General features: G+C 36.4%; 1 protein-coding gene across 2 annotated transcripts in view; it reads right to left on the reverse strand.

The window, feature by feature from the left end:
* The window catches only part of DNMBP (dynamin binding protein), a 115,924-nt gene that overhangs the window by 66,103 nt on the left and 31,871 nt on the right, over positions 1–17,950 (reverse strand). For both annotated transcript variants that reach the window (XM_031956246.1, XM_031956245.1), the window contains one exon: positions 15,886–16,008. In XM_031956246.1, coding sequence (XP_031812106.1) covers positions 15,886–16,008 — 123 coding nt within the window. The remainder of the gene's footprint in view (positions 1–15,885; positions 16,009–17,950) is intronic.

Consider the following 17,950-nt stretch of genomic DNA (forward strand, 5'->3'; position numbering starts at 1 on the left):
AGAGGGATTGTGGCATAATGGATTTATTTTGTTTTGACACAAAAACAATTCTCCACAAAGACATAATATACAGTATAGAGTGATTATGACTCAAGAGCATAGCACTTTCCATTTTTATAGTTTGCTGTTTATTAAAAGCAAAGGATATGGATTCTGACAAAAAAAGATGCAAGGGTAAAAAAGAAATGAGTGGATGCAGAGAGATCACGATGAAGAGGCAGACAATTCCCTAAAGCTATAAAATACAACCGCATCAGCAAAGGTAAATTTCCACACTGAGAGCCCCTACTCTTGATAAAGTCACAGAGACAAACATTATAGATAAATCTTATGTGTCCATAGTTGACAATTAGGTGGTACAGTGCAAAGGGTGCTAGGCCTCAATTCAAATCCAACTGTAGACAGCTGTGTGACCTGTGTGAACTACGTAACTTCTGTTTGCCTCAGTTTCTTCCTCTGTAGAATGGGAATGATAATAGCTAATAGCACTTACCTCACAGGTTATTGTGAGGATAAAATGGTAATATTTGCAAAAGTCCTTAGTACAGTGTCTGGTACACAGGCAACACTGTATAAATGCTTACTTTCTATTCATTTTTCTACTGAAAGTTATGGACCCAAAGTCACATAGCCAGTATACCTCAGAGGCAGAACTTGAATCCAGCTTCCCAGTTTCAAGGCCAGGTCTTTCTCCACTAATTATCTCTGGTCTAATACAGTGAGTACTGAAACATCGACTACTATCCAAATACCATTGTGATTTTCCCCAGGATTACAAACAAACAATTAGCCAATGTTTCCTAACTGCTTCTTTTATAGAAAGTGTTGTTCTGGTATCATAGGCATATACAAGCCTGGGCGCTGCACTGGCATCCACTAGACTTAGATGAGTGCATGGACAAGAACTGTGCAGGAGGCTGTGACTGGCTCCCCTTTCAGCGCAACAAGGATTGAAAGATGGGAAGAGGAGACTTGTACAGTGGACAGAACCCTGGAACTAGAAGTTGGGTTGAAATCCTCCCTCTGCTCTTTTCCATCTGGTTTTAGGAGGCTTTAAGCAAGTCACTGAGTTCCTCAGAGACTATTTCCTCACCTACAAAATGAGAAGGTTGGACCAGATGACCTCTCAAGTCCTTTCTGGCTGCTTTCAATATATGGTTATAATAAACACCCAAGAAGGTAGTTCTAACCAAGAATCTGAACTTCAGGGTGGACAGCCCCAATACAGCACTCAGTATGGAGTCAGGAAGACCACACTTGAAATCCAGCTCAAGCCACCTGCTAGCTGTGTGAGCCTGGATCCCTTGATAACAGCAATCTTCTAGGGTTGTTTTTTGGATCCAATAGAAGTATAACTGTAAAGTGCTTAGCACAATGCCTGGCATGTCAGTGCTATGTTAGGATGGAAGGCACTAATTCTATCACTAACACTGTGACTATCATGACCCAAGGACCAGAACAAGCAATGATCTGTCATCTACTTCAACCCAGCAGCTGTGGCACATGTGACAGCCCAGAAAGCCTTGTCAGGTTGGTTCTGGGCCCCTCTGAGAGGATGCTAATCTGCTGTTGATCATGTGGCTACCATCACCAACTAAGGTAGCCAACATCTGCTTTTGTAGCAGGAGGTTTCCAGTTTCTAAATGGAGTAACTGTAGTTAGACCAATGTGACTAGGGCAGTCCTTGCAGGAGTTCTTCACTGTAACAAGAAGCAATTCTCTAAGGATGTTCTCACTGGCTCCGATGGATCTCTCATATGGAGAAGAGGGTTGGTGGTCATTCCTAGGTTCCTGCATATCAATATGGGACGTTTAAGACTAGATTTTCAAAAGAGAATAATTGTTAACATGGCTATTTTTAGAGCAAAAAATCTTTTGCATCCCTACAAATCAAAATTTATAAGCCATACCTCTGATTGCATTTTCAAAAATTTTTATTCTGAACTTAAAAACCAAAAAAGGTCATATAGTTATGACATACAGCAGCATACAAAAAGAAATATATATAAAACTGTGAATCCCCATTTCATGCACCTTGCTTTTTAACTATTTTATTTCTCAATATATTTTCCACATACATGTAAAGATAATTTCAACATTCGTTTTTTAAGACTTTGTGTTCCAAATTTTTCTCCCTACCTCTTACCTCCCCCCTCCCTAAGACAGCAAGCAATCCAATATAGGTAAAACATATATCTTGCTTTTTAACAACCACCACAAAAACGTATATAACTAAGTCCATGTTACTTCTAAAACTATTGTACTTATCTGTGTTTCCTTCTGAACTACCTTCTATTTTCTTCTGTGCATTTTAAAATTGTTTCATTGGCCTTCAGCTTTTCAAATTGTTAACTAGTATTGTTAATGCTCTCTCCTCCCATCCAAATTAAAACAAAAAGAAAAAAGAATTCCTTGTAATAAACAAGCATAGTCAAGCAAAACCAACCCAGAGAATAGACAGAGTATAAAATCCATGTCTCTGCACCTTGAGTATCAGCTCTGTCAGATGGTAAGTAACATTCTTCATCACTGTTCCTCTGGAGAAAGAATTAAGACCATTGAATAACGCCATGACCAACCTTGAAATCATGGCATTATTCAATGGTCTTAATTCTTTCAAAGCAGATTTCCGGGAAGTTGTCCCTGTAGACATACTCTCATGGTCCTACTCACTTCGCCCTGTATCAGTACATGGTACTTTTACTTCCCTACCAATTGTGCTACTGACTCTGAGTCTTGCTACCACAACTTAGCTGCCTTCTCATTTTGGATCCTCTCTCTGTTCCTGGAACCTTCTTACCCTTGAACATCCCTCCATCATGTCATTCTCCCATTTGTGAGTTCCTTCTGAGGGAACTTTCCTTTTGCTTGTATCTGTAGACCCAGAGCTTATTAGCACAGTATTTGACACATAGTAATGCTTTTTTTTTTAATTTAAAAAAAATAGAAAAGAGAAAAACAAAAGGAAAATTTTTAAAAGAGAAAGAGAAAGAGAGAGAGAGAACATTGTCATATGCCCAGCACAACATTAAGGAGGATTCAAAATATATAACAATAAATTACCAGTTCAAGAAAGGCTATATAATAGTAAAAAAAATATATATATATATATTCATGAGTACTCATCTTTCCTTTGCTTCCTCATAGGCTGTTCTTTTGTACTATGCTGAGCACTTTTTCCACTTTATTCTTTCTTCCCCATATTTCCCAAACAGGCCACAATTAAAGCACAGTAGTGATGCTTGTTGCCTTGTTTTGCCTCAGGATTTTCTCAAGTCCTCCCTTTCATCATTTCTTAGTGCAGTGATATCCCATCACACTGATTTATCAACCATTTTCCAATTCATGGGACACCCTCATGGTTCTAGTTACTCTTCTTTTAAACTTCCTTTAAGCATAAATAAATTTGCTTTGCTTATGGCTGCCCCCACTCCAGAATCATTCACCTCCTTTGTCTTGACTTTTTTTAAAAAAGTGAATTTCAAAACATTTCCAAACCAAATAGTTAGTGTGCACATGCCCAGAAGCAAGTTCAGCACTTCTGTCCTCTAAATGTGAGATACATCCAGGGCTTATTCCCCATGTTCCTTCTTTTCTTTTTCATATAATATTCTTCTCATACTCCCTAACTAAGAGAAATTGCAACTCCCCCTCCTCTCCTGCTAACTAGAATCTTCCTCTTTCACCTTCCTTTTTTCCTTACCCTCTTCAAACCTTTGGAACATTCATCCCCAGCAGTTCCTTTATTTTTCGTATTCAATTCTCTCAAAACACTTTGAAGACCTGAAGGTCCTAAAGAGACACTTGTTTCTTCTCCATTAGAATGTTGGCATTATATCCACATAGAGCTCTATCTCTCTGCTCAAATAAATTTATCTTTCTAGGTTTCCCTGGACTCCTGTACTTTTATTTCAAAGTTCCTTCTCAACTCCAGGGCTTCTTAAACTTTTTCCATTAGCTACCCCTTTTTGCCAGAGAAACTTTTACATGACTCCAGATATATAGGTATATGAAATGTCATACAAATCAGACAGTTATTGATAATAAATCATAATTTTGTGATTTCCACAATTACAAGACTTCATGTGGGATTGAGAATCACAGCTTAAGAAGCTGGACATCTCATTCTCCAATTGATAAATGGTCAAAAGATATGAACAGACTATTTTCCAATGAAGAAATTAAAACCATTTCTAGTCATCTGAAAAAATGCTTTAAATCACTATTGATCAGAGAAATGCAAATTAAGACAATTTTGAGGTACAATTACATACCTTTCAAATTGGCTAAGATGACAGGAAAAGATAATGCTAAATGTTGGAGGAGATGTGGGAAAACTGGGACACTAATGATTGTTGGTGGAACTGTGAACTGATCCAGTTATTCTGGAGAGCAATTAGGAATTATACCCAAAGGGCTATCAAACTGTGCATAGCCTTTGATCCAACTTCAATACAAAAGTCTATATCTCAATGAGATCATTAAAAAAAAAAGTACTCACATGTGCAAAAATGTTTGTAGCAGCTCTTTTTGTAGTGGCAAGGAATTGGAAACTGAGTAGATGGCCATTAATTGGAGAATGGCTGAATATGAATGTTATAGAATATTATTGTTCTATAAGAAACGACCAACAGGAAGATTTCAGAGAGGCCTGGAGAGATTGACATGAACTGATGCTAAGTGAAATGAGCAGAACCAGGAGAACATTAAGCACAGCAACAAGATTATGTGATGATCAACTGATGGACATGATTCTTTTCAACAATGAAATGATTCAGGCCAATTCCAATAGACGTGATGGAGAGAGCCATCTGCATCCAGAAAGAGGTCTATGGGAACTGAGTGTGGATTACAACATAGTATTTTCACCTTTTTGTTGTTTTCTTGCTTTTTGTTTTCTTTCTCATTTTTTCCCTTTTTGATCTGATTTTTTTCTTGTGCAGCAAGATAATTGTGGAAATATGTAATTGTGATTTTCACAATTATCTTGCTGCACAAGAAAAAAATCAGATGTTTAATGTACACTGCTGTCTAGAGAAGGGGGTGGGGAAGAAAGGAGAGAGAAAATTTGAAGCGCAAGGTTTTGCAAGGTGAATGTTGAAAACCATCTGTGTATTTTGAAAATAAAAGAAATGTGAGATGCAAAAAAAAAAAAAAAAAAGAACCTGGACATCTATTCCATTAAAAATCAATTGTCTCTGCTTGGATTATACTCTATTTTTGTAGGGGACTGCCTTCTAGAATACTGCATTGCATCATCTATTATAGCTACTCTCATTCATTGTAAGAGTTGCCAAGTCCAGCCCTTTTTGTAGTGGCTAGAAACTGTAAACTGAGTGAATGCCCATCAGTTGGAGAATGGCTGAATAAATTGTGGTATATGAATATTATGGAATATTATTGTTCTGTTAGAAATGACCAAGAGGATGATTTCAGAAAGGCCTGGAGAGACTTACACGAACTGATGCTGAGTGAAACAAGCAGGGCCAGGAGATCATTATATACTTCAACAATAATACTAAATGATGACCAGTTCTGATGGACCTGGCCATCCTCAGCAATGAGATCAACCAAATCATTTCCAATGGAGCAGTAATGAACTGAACCAGCTACACCCAGCGAAAGAACTCTGGGAGATGAATAAAAACCATTACATTTAATTCCCAATCTCTATATTTTTGCCCACCTGCATTTTTGATTTCCTTCACAAGCTAATTGTACAATATTTCAGAGTCTGATTCTTTTTGTACAGCAAAATAACGGTTTGGTCATGAAAAAAAAAAAAGAGTTACCAAGTCTTAGCTATTATTGATTTGTACTTGAACTACTTCTTTCTGCATACTGACTGTAGTTTTTCTTTGCTAAGTAAGCTTAGAATTTTAGCAGTGACAGTTCTAGGACTTATTCTTTTGGATTTCCTTTCCGAAGACTGGTGGGTTCTTTGTCTTCTGGTTCTGTTTTTTGCTGTTTTTATTGATCTTAAAGTACAATATCCAGATTTTTTTTTAAATCATAGTTTTTTAAGGAATGGCAGTGAAATTCTTGTTTTCTAGGTCAATCATTTATAGCAGATATCTTATATTTTCCTCTATTTGTTCAATCTTATGATTTTGTTCTAATATTTCTTGCTGTGTCATGGAATCAACTGTTTTTTGTTCCATCTATTTTAGGGGAAGGAAAAGGGAAAGATTATAAGCATTTATTTTGTGCAGGCATTATACTAAGTGTCATACAAATATTGTTGTGCCACAGTTCTCTTTTAATGTCCTGACCCAGTTTCCCTAATTGTCCTACCTCAGTTACTCTACCCCAAGACCTCAGGCTATAATCATTCTCTTTTAAATGTTTGATAGGATAAACATCTTATATCTTAAACATCATTAGAATATCAAGTACCATCCTAGATGCCTCCCTCCATTATGTCATCCCTATCCAGGTGCCTCCCCCATTAGGTCATCCCTATCCCAGGTACCTCCCCCATTGTGTCATCATTCTTGTTACCCTATAAAAGAATCTTGTATCTGACATTCGCTACTGGATTCTTGGAGATGATAGTCTCATTCAGCCCTGGCACCAAACCATGGATCCATTTGTTCCCAGTAAATTTCTCCCTTTCAAATAAACTATTAAAACTCTCTAAGCTCTATCTTGCCTCAGTTTCTCCGGCATTACATTTTGGAGGTTACACCAAGATTTTAGAAAATGAGAGTAGGATTAGAGACTAGACACCTTTGGTTCTCTGTCTTGGGCGTTGGAGTGGTTGAGGATCTGGGTTCTTGGCCTAGAGAGGCTGGGTCTCTGGATTTGTTTCCAGAATCTCTGGGAAAGAGAGCAGTTTTCAGCCACAACTATGACCCAATGGTGGACACTCCGAATCGGCCACTGAAGAGTAAATCTGGATGTTTTAGGATATAATCTGATCTGTTTATCTGTTCTGTCTGTGCTAGCATCTGGATTCTCAGAATTATAAGACACCGATGGTGTTACTTCTGAGAAGTTTAGCTTGCCTTCCCTCCCCCTTGACTCTTTGGAGGTGGAATGGGGGGGAAGGGTGGTCACATGGAATTTCCCTCCCCACTAAGTGTGTTCCAGCCCGTTTTTTATCAAGTTGTAGCCACCTGGTTCTTGGCTACATAATGGTTTCCTTGGTTAAAGAATATGGTCATAAATGTGATCCATAATTTGGTAGGGCTATTTCTAGAATCTTTCGGATTCTCTTACGTGGAATTAGGATATTCTGTATAAGTTTTACTTAATTGTAATGATTGTATCCTGAGGTTATGTCCATTATTTAAAAGGCTTCTGAAAATAATAGTTTTTTCTTTGCCCTTTTGAAAATATTTCTGTTATGGACAATATGTAATTTGAGATATTGTATTGGATATTTTAAAGCAAACTGATTTGTATCAATACACGGTCATGGTAAAAATCTGTTTAGGATTTATCCGAAACTTTGGTTAATGGGATTTGTTATTGGAGATAGAATTTTTTGGGCTTGTAGTTAATACTATTTGGGAATTTTAAAGCTCCATTGGGACAATTATCTGGAGTAAAACTGGGTTAAAGTAGCTATTTATCCTTTAAAAGCTTAGGGATCTAGCAACCTAGTCTTTGACAAACCCAAAGATCCCAGCTTTTGGGATAAGAACTTACTGTTTGATAAAAATTGCTGGGAAAATTGGAAACTAATATGGAAAACTAGATTGATCCATACTTAACGCAGACACCAAGATAAGGTCAAAATGGGTTCAGACCTAGGCATAAAGAATGAAATTATTAATAAATTAGAGGAACATAGGATAGTTTACCTCTCAGACCTGTGGAAGGGGAAGGTTTTATGACAAAGAGAACTAGAGATCATTACTGATCACAAAATAGAAAATTTCGATTATACTAAACTGAAAAGTTTTTGTACAAACAAAACTAATGCAGACAAGATTAGAAGGGAAATAAACTGGGAAAATATTTTACAGTCAAAGGTTCTGATAAAGGCCTCATTTCCAAAATATATAGAGAATTAACTCTAATTTATAAAAAATCAAGCCATTCTCCAATTGAAAATGGTCAAAGGATATGAACAGAAATTCTCAGATGAAGAAATTGAAACTATTTCAGTCATATGAAAAGATGCTCCAAGTCATTATTAATCAGAGAAATGCAAATTAAGACAACTCTAAGATACTACTACACACCTGTCAGATTGGCTAAGATGACAGGAAAAATAATGATGATTGTTGGAGGGGATGGGAAAACTGGGACATTGATTCATTGTTGGTGGAGTTGTGAATCTAATCCAACCATTTTGAGAGTAGTTTGGAACTATACTCAAAAGTTATCAAACTGTGCATACCCTTTGATCCACAGTGTTACTACTGGGATTATATCCAAAGAGATTATAAAGAAGGGAAAGGGACCTGTATGTGCAAGTAATGTTTGTGGAGCCCTTTGTAGTGGCTAGAAACTGGAAACTGAATGGATGTCCATCAGTTGGAGAATGGCTGAATAAATTGTGGTATATGAAAATTATGGAATATTACTGTTCTGTAAGAAATGACCAACAGGATGATTTCAGAAAGGCCTGGAGAACTTACATTAACTGATGCTAAGTGAAATGAGCAGGACCAGGAGATCATTATATACTTCAACAAAATACTATATGATGACCAGTTCTGATGGACCAGGCCATCCTCAGCAACGAGATCAACCAAATCATTTCTAATGGAGCAGTAATGAACTGAACTAGCTATGCCCAGAAAAAGAACTCTGGAGATGACTAAAACCATTACATTGAATTCAGTCCCTATATTTATGCACACCTATCTTTTGATTTCCTTCAAAGCTAATTGTACAATAATTCAGAGTCTGATTCTTTTTGTACAGCAAAATAATGTTTTGGTCATGTATACTTATTGTGTATCTAAGTATATTTTAATATATTTAACATCTACTGGTCATCCTGCCATTTAGGGAGGGGTGGGGGGGTGAAGGTGAAATTGGAACAAGAGGTTTGGCAATTGGTAATGCTGTAAAGTTACCCATGTATATATCCTGTAAATTAAAGGCTATTAAATAAAAAAAAAAAGAAAAGAAAAGAAAAAAAAAAAAGAAAAATTACCCATGCATACGTTTTGTATATAAAAAGCTGTAATAAAAATTTTTTTTAAAAAAAAAAAAAAAAAAAAAAAAGCTTAGGGATCAGTTTTGATTGCTCATGATATGTTATAGTTATGTCCCTGCATTTTTTTTCCTACTGTGACTGATTTCTATAATCAGAGTAATGGTCAATAGAAACTGTTAATGCAATTCAATTATGTCATACCTTGCTGTTTCCAGTCTAGTTATCTGTAATCATTATATTCTAAATATTTGGGTAAATAAGTATTTAGTCTGGTCATCTATCTGTTACTGGATATTGTGTCTGGATATTCAAGGTTTTTTTTTAAGGTTTCTAACTAATAAGAGGACAAAAGCCTAATTGCTGTTTTATCTATTGGGACTATAGCTGACAACCATTTTCCTGTCCTGTGAAGAAAACCTATTAAGCTGCTGGCCCATTCATGCTGGCCTCTTCACCTTTTGTATCAGTCTGTTCTAACCTGTTGGTTAGATTTGTGTTTTTTCTAGATCTTAGTCAAATTACAGCCATATGTGGGACCATACAGCTTTGATTGTCAGCACGCCACACCACAGCCATCCCCCTCCCTGGACTGAGTGCCTTTGCCTATTTCTCAGCCGGAAGCAGCTTAGATTGAGACCATTGCTCCTGCTCCTGATGTAATTTGGACTAATATGGGGGAGTGGGAAAGTGCTTGATGAATTATTGTTAAAATTTTAACTATATTACTGTGTTTTAAGATTTGGGACAGAAATTGCTAAAATTGTGTAACTATTGCTGTTATGTTTGAGGGATTTTTAGGAAACCCTACTGTTAGTCTGTTATGTATAGGAATTTTGATTTACTCTTGGGATTTATATGTGGGATGGTTATTTGATAATTCCTTTCCATGAAAAAAAAAAAAATGGAGGAAGAGATAGGAAATTGGGGAAACTGATGTATTTTTCTTAGGTACTTTTGCCCCACCCCCTATCTCACAAGTTCCGATTGAATTGGAAATCCTTTAAACAGTCTTTTTCATTTTTACTCCTTGCTTAAAATTACTGGAGTATGAATTGCTGGTTATGTTTTAACTTTGAAATCCCTTATTCTGTTGGAATTGTCCTGGCAGACTCAGTTTTGGGGATTGTTTTTTAAAAACAACCAGAAATTATACACCTGTCCTGGGACTGGCAGTCTCTCTGATCTGTTTCTCCACTCCTATAACCCCAGTTCCTTAATTAGTAATTCAGCATTCTCAAAGGACCTTGCAGTTTGGTATCATGTCTCTAAAAGTTCAGGGATGCCTGCCTTGGTCTAACCATGCATAATTTGCTTAGAAATCTGGATCCTAGTAGCAGCTCCTGTTCTATTGAGAGGGGACAGGTGGAACTACTCCAGGCCCCACTTTTTTCCCCCCTTTCGAGTCCCTGACAGACTTGGGGTACCCCTCTTAGGATGGTCAGCAGAGCTATCTTGAGCACTGCTATTCCCTATAAGCAGATGCTGAGTTTAATGCACAAATGACTGCAGACTACCTAACTCACAGTGAACTGTCCATCTCCAACTGGATTCTCTGGCTAAGATGCTCCCCAACTGCAGAGGACCTAACATGATTGCAATAGGGAGCTTTTGTATTGCTGATTAACTCTGGGGTTATCAGGGAGACATTTGTCCTTGCTGTAAGTCCTTGCATTTTTCTAGCTTTATTTTGGTTTTTATTTGGTTTATTTGCTTCACATAGGGTTGGTCAAAATTATGGTTTTAAGACCTATTTTGAGGAAGGTAATTCAATGATTTGAATATTCAGAAGAGAGGGAGTATGGAATGTTGTGCTACAGTTCTCTTTTATTGTCCTGACTCAAGTTTCCCTAATTGTCCCGACTCAGTTTCCCTGAATTATTCTGCCTCAGTTGCTACTTGTTCTGCTCAATCTAGCAAAACCACCCCTCCCCCTCTTAATCATCAGAATATTTGATAAGGATAAAAGATCTTATATTTTAGAATATCAAAATACTCTCCCCATCCCAATCTATCAGAATATCAGATACTGTTTTATCAGATGCCTCTCTCATCCCCGGTACCTCCCCTCACCCTGCTCTTAGCACTCTGACTCCACTTCTGCCTCTGTCTATCCCCTGTAGCTGAGCCACATGTATATATATCATTGGGAACTCACGTTGTTTTCTAGATTCTTGGAAAACATAGTCTCATTCAGCTCTGGAACCAAACCATGGATCCATTTGGTCCCAGTAAATCTCTCCCTTTCAAATAAATTATTAAAACTCTTTAATCTCATTGTGGTATATGAATATTATGGAATATTATTGTTCAGTAAGAAATGACCAGCAGGATGATTTCAGAAAGGCCTGGAGAGACTTACGTGAACTGATGCTGAGTGAAATGAGCAGGACCAGGAGATCATTATATACTTCAACAGCAATACTATATGATAATCAATTCTGATAGATGTGGCCATCCTCAGCAATGAGATGAACCAAATCAGTTCCAATAGAGTAATAATGAACTGAACCAGCTACACCCAGCGAAAGAACTCTGGGACATGACTATGAACCATTACATAGAATTCCCAATCTCTATATTTTTGTCTGCCTGCATTTTTTATTTCCTTCACAGGCTAATAGTACACTATTTCAAAGTCCGATTATTTTTGTATAGCAAAATAACTGTTTGGACATGTATACTTATATTGTATTTAATTTACACTTTAACATATTTAACACGTATTGGTCAATCTGCCATCTGGGGGAAGAGATGGGGGAAGGAGGGGAAAAATTGGAACAAAAGATTTGGCAATTGTCAGTGCTGTAAAATTACCCATGCATATAACTTGTAAATAAAAAGCTATAATTAAAAAACAAAAAAAAAAAAACCCAAAAAAAAAACTCTTTAATCTCTATCTTGCCTCAGTTTCTCCGGCATTACAATATCTCCCTGGGAGGTAAGTACTGTTATTTTCCCCATTTTATAGTTGAGGAAATTAAGAAGTTTATAAGTGACTTTCCCAGGGTGACCCAGTTAGTAATCATCTGAAGACATATTAAACTCAAGTTTCTTAGCTCCAGGGCCAGCATGTTAATTTTCAGAGATTCCTTTTCTTAGGTAAGTTCTTTTCTAAGCTATTTATTTTCTTCCTAATTCCTTCTTTCCAGTTTTTATTTCTCTCTCTCTCTCTTTTTTTTTTTTTTTTTTTTTTGCCTCATTTCTTCTAGATATTCCTTATAGGAAATCTTTTTTTTTTTTTTTTTTCCCTTTGAGTAACTGCTTATACTTTTTTACAGAGGTAAAATATATATATATTTTTTTTTTTTTGCTGAGCATTACCTTGGCTGGCTCATTTCTCCTGCTTTCACTCCTTAGTTTGGAGTGAATGCCAGGCTCTGTCCCCTGCTGTGCCTTTTTTTTTGGTGGGGAGGGGTATCGTGATTTGTTCTGTTTGGTCTCCTCCAGGGTTCTCTGAATTCTTGCAGTGACACTCAAATCCCAGAGTCAGGCCTCCCTGGAACTTTTTAGATTAAGAGCACTGATCTTCAGAACCCTCTAAATCGTGAGGGCCTCTAAATTTCTGGGTGTCTGCATCATCCTGAAAGGAGATCTGGGTACCATCCTAGTTGCTAATGCTCTAATACAAAGATGTCAAACTCACTGCCTAAATGTGGCAAAACTCAAGGGAGGCCATTAAAACAACAATAACAAAACTAGATTTTAATGTAATTAGGAAATGTTTAACAATAATAAAAGATACAATACAACATGTTACCACTGCTCTATCAGGGTCCCAAGGTTCCTTTCTTCAGCTTTCAAACTTCTGGAGTTTTCTAGGTGGGAAGTGGTTTTGTGCCAGAGTCAAAGAAAGGGACACTGGCAAGAGATCCTCTTGCTGCCCCCAGATGTAGACATCACTAGGCTAAGTATGTCACTGGTCCACTTGCACTGAGACTTCTGGCTTATTTACTTGCAGTCACTATTACTGGCTTTGCTGGAGGTCTCCTTTCCTACTATCTGTGAGTGACTTGACTTTTTGTGCAACTCTGGTATAGGGGAAATCAATTACTGTAGTTTCTCCTTGGATTTCTTGATCATCATTCAGGCAAATGAAAATTTCAAGATTTGCTAGAGTACATATATGAGAGGAAAGTGTCTCCATTTAGGCCCTAAGTCCTCTGGTTGCATGTCTGTGCAACTAGTTATACAACAGTATCCTTCCTAAAATACTACAGACCTAATCATTGTATTCTAAATATGGTTTGAAAGAGCTAAAGGACAAAGCAATTGCTGCAATAACCTGAACCCCAATCTGCATCATACTGAAGACTAAAATCACATTAGCTTTTTCTGATTTCTTAGTCTTTTGTTTTCATTTTTCAAATTTTAAGTATAACAAATACCAAATAATAGGTAGTATTATAAAGTAAAACAGAAATGAAAGACTTTGATCTGCATCATTGAAGGAAACACTCACTTTCTTGACTGTTATCATCCTTTAAGTTGTCACCAGACTTGCAAAACAGGTCTTAACTGGGGACAAGTAATCTAGGCTTTTTGAAATGGTTATGGGCAGCATTGTTGTGTTTCTCTCCACATTTGTCCTTTCTCTTTTTCTTTTTCCCCTTACATTCCAGCTCCTTCCCCTCACTTTCCTTCTCCCCAGTGTCTTCAACGAACAATGGCACTAAAAGCCAGGGCTTAATCCAGCTCTTGGAACTCCAGCAGAAGAAGGTAGTTTCTGATTTAAAGGCAAAACTTTAAAACACCTTGATTTTTCAGGAGCCAATGAGAAACTGTAAAGAAAAAATCAAAGAAAATGGGAAGAGACAGGTGACACCTGCTGGAGATCCAAGGGTGGAACATTTTACCCCTCAGAAGAAGATTACAGTATTATCTGGCTATTTCTATTCATCTTACTGAAATCTCTGGGAGGTAGGAAAAGGAGGAAAGGTTTTTAAAAAGGCAGCATAAGCTAATGCAGAGGCCTCAGACTTTTCCATCCCACAAGGCTCCAGGGCTTCCACAATCCTTACCAGCCTATAGCACCCCTCTACCAAAGATTTTTTTAAACTCAAAGAAGGGACAAGCTAACAAAATAATGTTAGTGGGCAATACTGGGGTAAGGAGATAACTGAGTTGTAGCAATAGTTTGAGGGGAAAAAAATGAGGGAAAAAAGCACTTATGAGGAGAACAATTTCAGATTCTGAGGAAAGATAGAAATTTGTAGCTATTATCCACAGCTTTGCTATTATCCTTCACTCTCCCAAGAAGATATAGGGGCCCTTTATTTTTATATTCATAAGGTATTTACAAGATGGTAAATATAGCATATTACTTTAGCTTTCTTTCTTTCTAGAACAAAAACATTTACTTGAATTCCCCTAAATCCTAAAAACATAAATACACATTGCAAATAAAATACTCATGTGTATCAGTTTCCTAAACTTCACTTTTCCTAAACTCTTACCCACAATGCATGCTCTCGGACTCTTATGATCTCCTTTTTCATAGTACCTCATCTAGTACTTTGAATAGAGTGGGCATTTAAATAGTGCTGAATTGAGCCTTCATTTCTCTTTATTCATCATTCAAAAGGAGAGTCCTGGAATCATAGATTTACAGAATGTTAGAAACTGAATGGAATTTAGAGATTGATGAGTTCAACCCTCTCATTATTATTATATTAATAATCAGTTTCTCATAGTGCCAAAGGATCCATATTCTAAAATTTACCTTAGAGTATAAAGAGTCTAAGAGGGAGCAGCATGAAGGAAAGAATATGGTGAAGGGGACTGAAGGCACAGTAGGGTGGTTCTTACCTGCCAGCCCCAAACTGGCAGCTTGTGACACAGATGGTAGAGAGCCACTTTACCTCTGAACCTTAGTGTCCTTGTCTGTGAAATAAGACTGTCTTAGACTGCAGCTGCTTGCTACAAATAACATGGAAAAATGTGAAAATGATTCATTTAATATTATCTTCAGTATTTTCTTTACAAACAGAAATTTGAATTGAATGGATTTCCTTCCAACATAATTCTTGATTTCTTGTGAAACTAACTCAATTAAACACTTAAAACATCTGCCACTTTTGCTCTCTAGTCTTCTAAAGATTCATCATGTTTTTAAAAGTTTCTATATAAAGAAATGTTTCCTTGAAATAAAAACAGTGAGAGGGTTGGACTCAGCAATCTCTAAATTCCCTTAACATTCTGTAATACTATGATCCCAAGATCCTCCTTGCGATATATCCCATACTTAAAGTTCAAAGAAACCATAACAATGTAGTTTTTAAGAAAGTGCAGGTATACATTAAAAAATGTGGCTAGAAATTTTTTTTTAAAAAAGTAACAATAATAGCTTTGTTTTTCAAAACACATGCAATAGTTTTCAACATTTACTCTTGCAAAACCTTGTATTCCAAATTTTTCTTCCTCACTCCCCACCACCCCCTCCTAAATAGCAAGTAATCCAACATAAGCTAAACATGTGCATAGAATTAGCTTTTTAAAATTACTGATTTCACACCAACTCTTAGTGATTGTGGGGAGATTTCAATTTGAGACAAAACCTCCAACCACATGTAGGAACTAGAAGAGCAGACTGAGGCTGCTTTGTCATTCATCACCTAATTCTTGATTTCATGTCTCTCAACCATGACAGATCTTCCTAGCTCAAGACTGGGAACTTAAACATAATTCTAGCCTAAGAGTCACCAAGCTAATAAGAATTTTCTTCATCTGAGTTAAAGCAGTTTTTTCTACTCTCCAAATCACCAGTTTACCTCGATGGAGGGAGAGACTATCCATATCCTGGGATAAAAATTCAGATATGCAGACAAACAGCCTTTCTCCATGTTTTATGGTGGGAATGGTCACAATCTCCACAAAACTGCTAGGAAATTGTCCTAGAAATAGAAACAAAAACTTCAGATGTACCTTTTTTTCTGAAAGACATAAAAAAAATATGAAACTTTCCCCTTGAGATTATTGTTTAAACATGAAGCAATTACTGAACATCTACTGCTATCTGACATTACTGGCATTTTAAAGGGATAAAGTAAGTGTATAACAAGAAGAAAAAAGGACAATCTTCAAGGACTTCTAAATCTACACTAAACAAAACTAATGGAAAAAATGTATACAAGGTTAATTATTCAAATGAAAATGTAAACCTATTAAAGTATAGCCTAATTAATGAGGACATTCTGAAACATATATCTAATTTTTATAAAAAGTAATGCAATCTGGTGAATGAAAACTAAGAAACTACTTCTAGAATGGAAGATAACAAGCAAAGATAGATTTTAAAATGTCAATCTACAAAGAATGATTAAAAAAAAAAAAAAGTCAGTCTGACTGAAATAAAAGAAGACAGGATCAATTTAGGAGATGAGGCCATGAGGAAAGATAAAAAACAAAGGATCTTAAGGATCATAGTTAAATGATGCTGTATGATGTAAAAGGTAGTGAAAGTCCTAGAGCATTAGAATAACAAGATTTCATTCTGGCTGCATTCAGGGAGGCACATTAACCAAATCTACAGAACTGAAAGTTTTCTTACCATTCAGACCATATCTGGAATGTTATCTTCAGTCTTGGCCATAACATTCTAAGAAAGACATTTAACTGGAAAGCATCCAGAAGAGGGTACTCAAGAGAGTTAAAGGACTAAAATTCATGCCAGAAAGATAACTAGTTGAAACAACAACTAAGATTGTTTAGAGCAGAAAAAAGAAGGCTGAGGGAGAATATATTAGCTTTCTTCAAGTATGTGAAGGGCTGGCAAAATTTAAGAAGGATTAGATTTATTCTCATGGCTCCAAAGTATAGAACAAGAAATAATAAGTTATGAAGATACAAATTTGGGCTTGTATAAGGACAAACTTGTTTGATCAGATCTATCCAATGTGAAATGGACTGTCTTTTCTTTTTTATCTGTTTTCTTTATTTTTCTGGTTATATATGTACATTAATTTTTTAAATACATTGCTTATGAATCATGTTGAGAGAAAAATCAGAACAAAAGAGAAAGACCATGAAAGAAAAAAGAAAAGAAAAAAGTGATAACATGTATTGATTTACATTCATTTTCTACAGTTCTCTCTCTGCAAATGGCATTTTTATTCAAAGTTTATTGGATTGCCTTGGATCACTGAACAGTGAGAAGAAGTGAGAAGAACCAAGTCTTTCATAGTTGATCATCACACAATCTTGCTGTTAGTGTGTACTATGTATTCCTGGTTCTGCTTGTTTCATTCGGCATCAGTTCATGAACATCTTTCCAGGCCTTTCTAAAATCAGCTTGTTCATTTTTCACAGAACAATAAGTGGAATGGGCTGTTTTAATAGTGGATTCATCCTCACTAGAGCCTTTAAGCAAAAATCATATGGTCATCTGTTGATTATGGTATGGAGTGGATTCTTATTCAGATTTGGATTAAGACTTTTACTTTCTGAAAAGCTTTTGAGGTTCCTTCCAAATCAGGTTTTGATGAGGAAATTATTCAGATTTTGAAAAGAACAGTTAGGAATGACTAGAGAAGAGAAAGAATTCATAGCAAAAGAGAAGGAAGAGATAAGTGAATGAAGTTAAGGCTAGGGGGTGCTGCCATTGAATGGCCTCAAATTGTATTCATAGAAGAAAAGAGATAAGTCATTATCAATGAATGATTCAAGATGGATATGGGATACAGCATTTCATAGAACCACATATTTAAAGTTGTAAGGACCCACAGAAGCCATTTAGCCCAATCCTTCATGTCCAGAGGGGTTAAGTGACTTGTCCAGAAGGAGCAAGTATCAGTGGGGTATGAATCCAACTCCTTTGATTTGAAAGCTAGCATTCTT

Source organism: Sarcophilus harrisii, chromosome 2, assembly GCF_902635505.1.
Source record: "Sarcophilus harrisii chromosome 2, mSarHar1.11, whole genome shotgun sequence".
Lineage (NCBI taxonomy): Eukaryota > Metazoa > Chordata > Mammalia > Dasyuromorphia > Dasyuridae > Sarcophilus > Sarcophilus harrisii.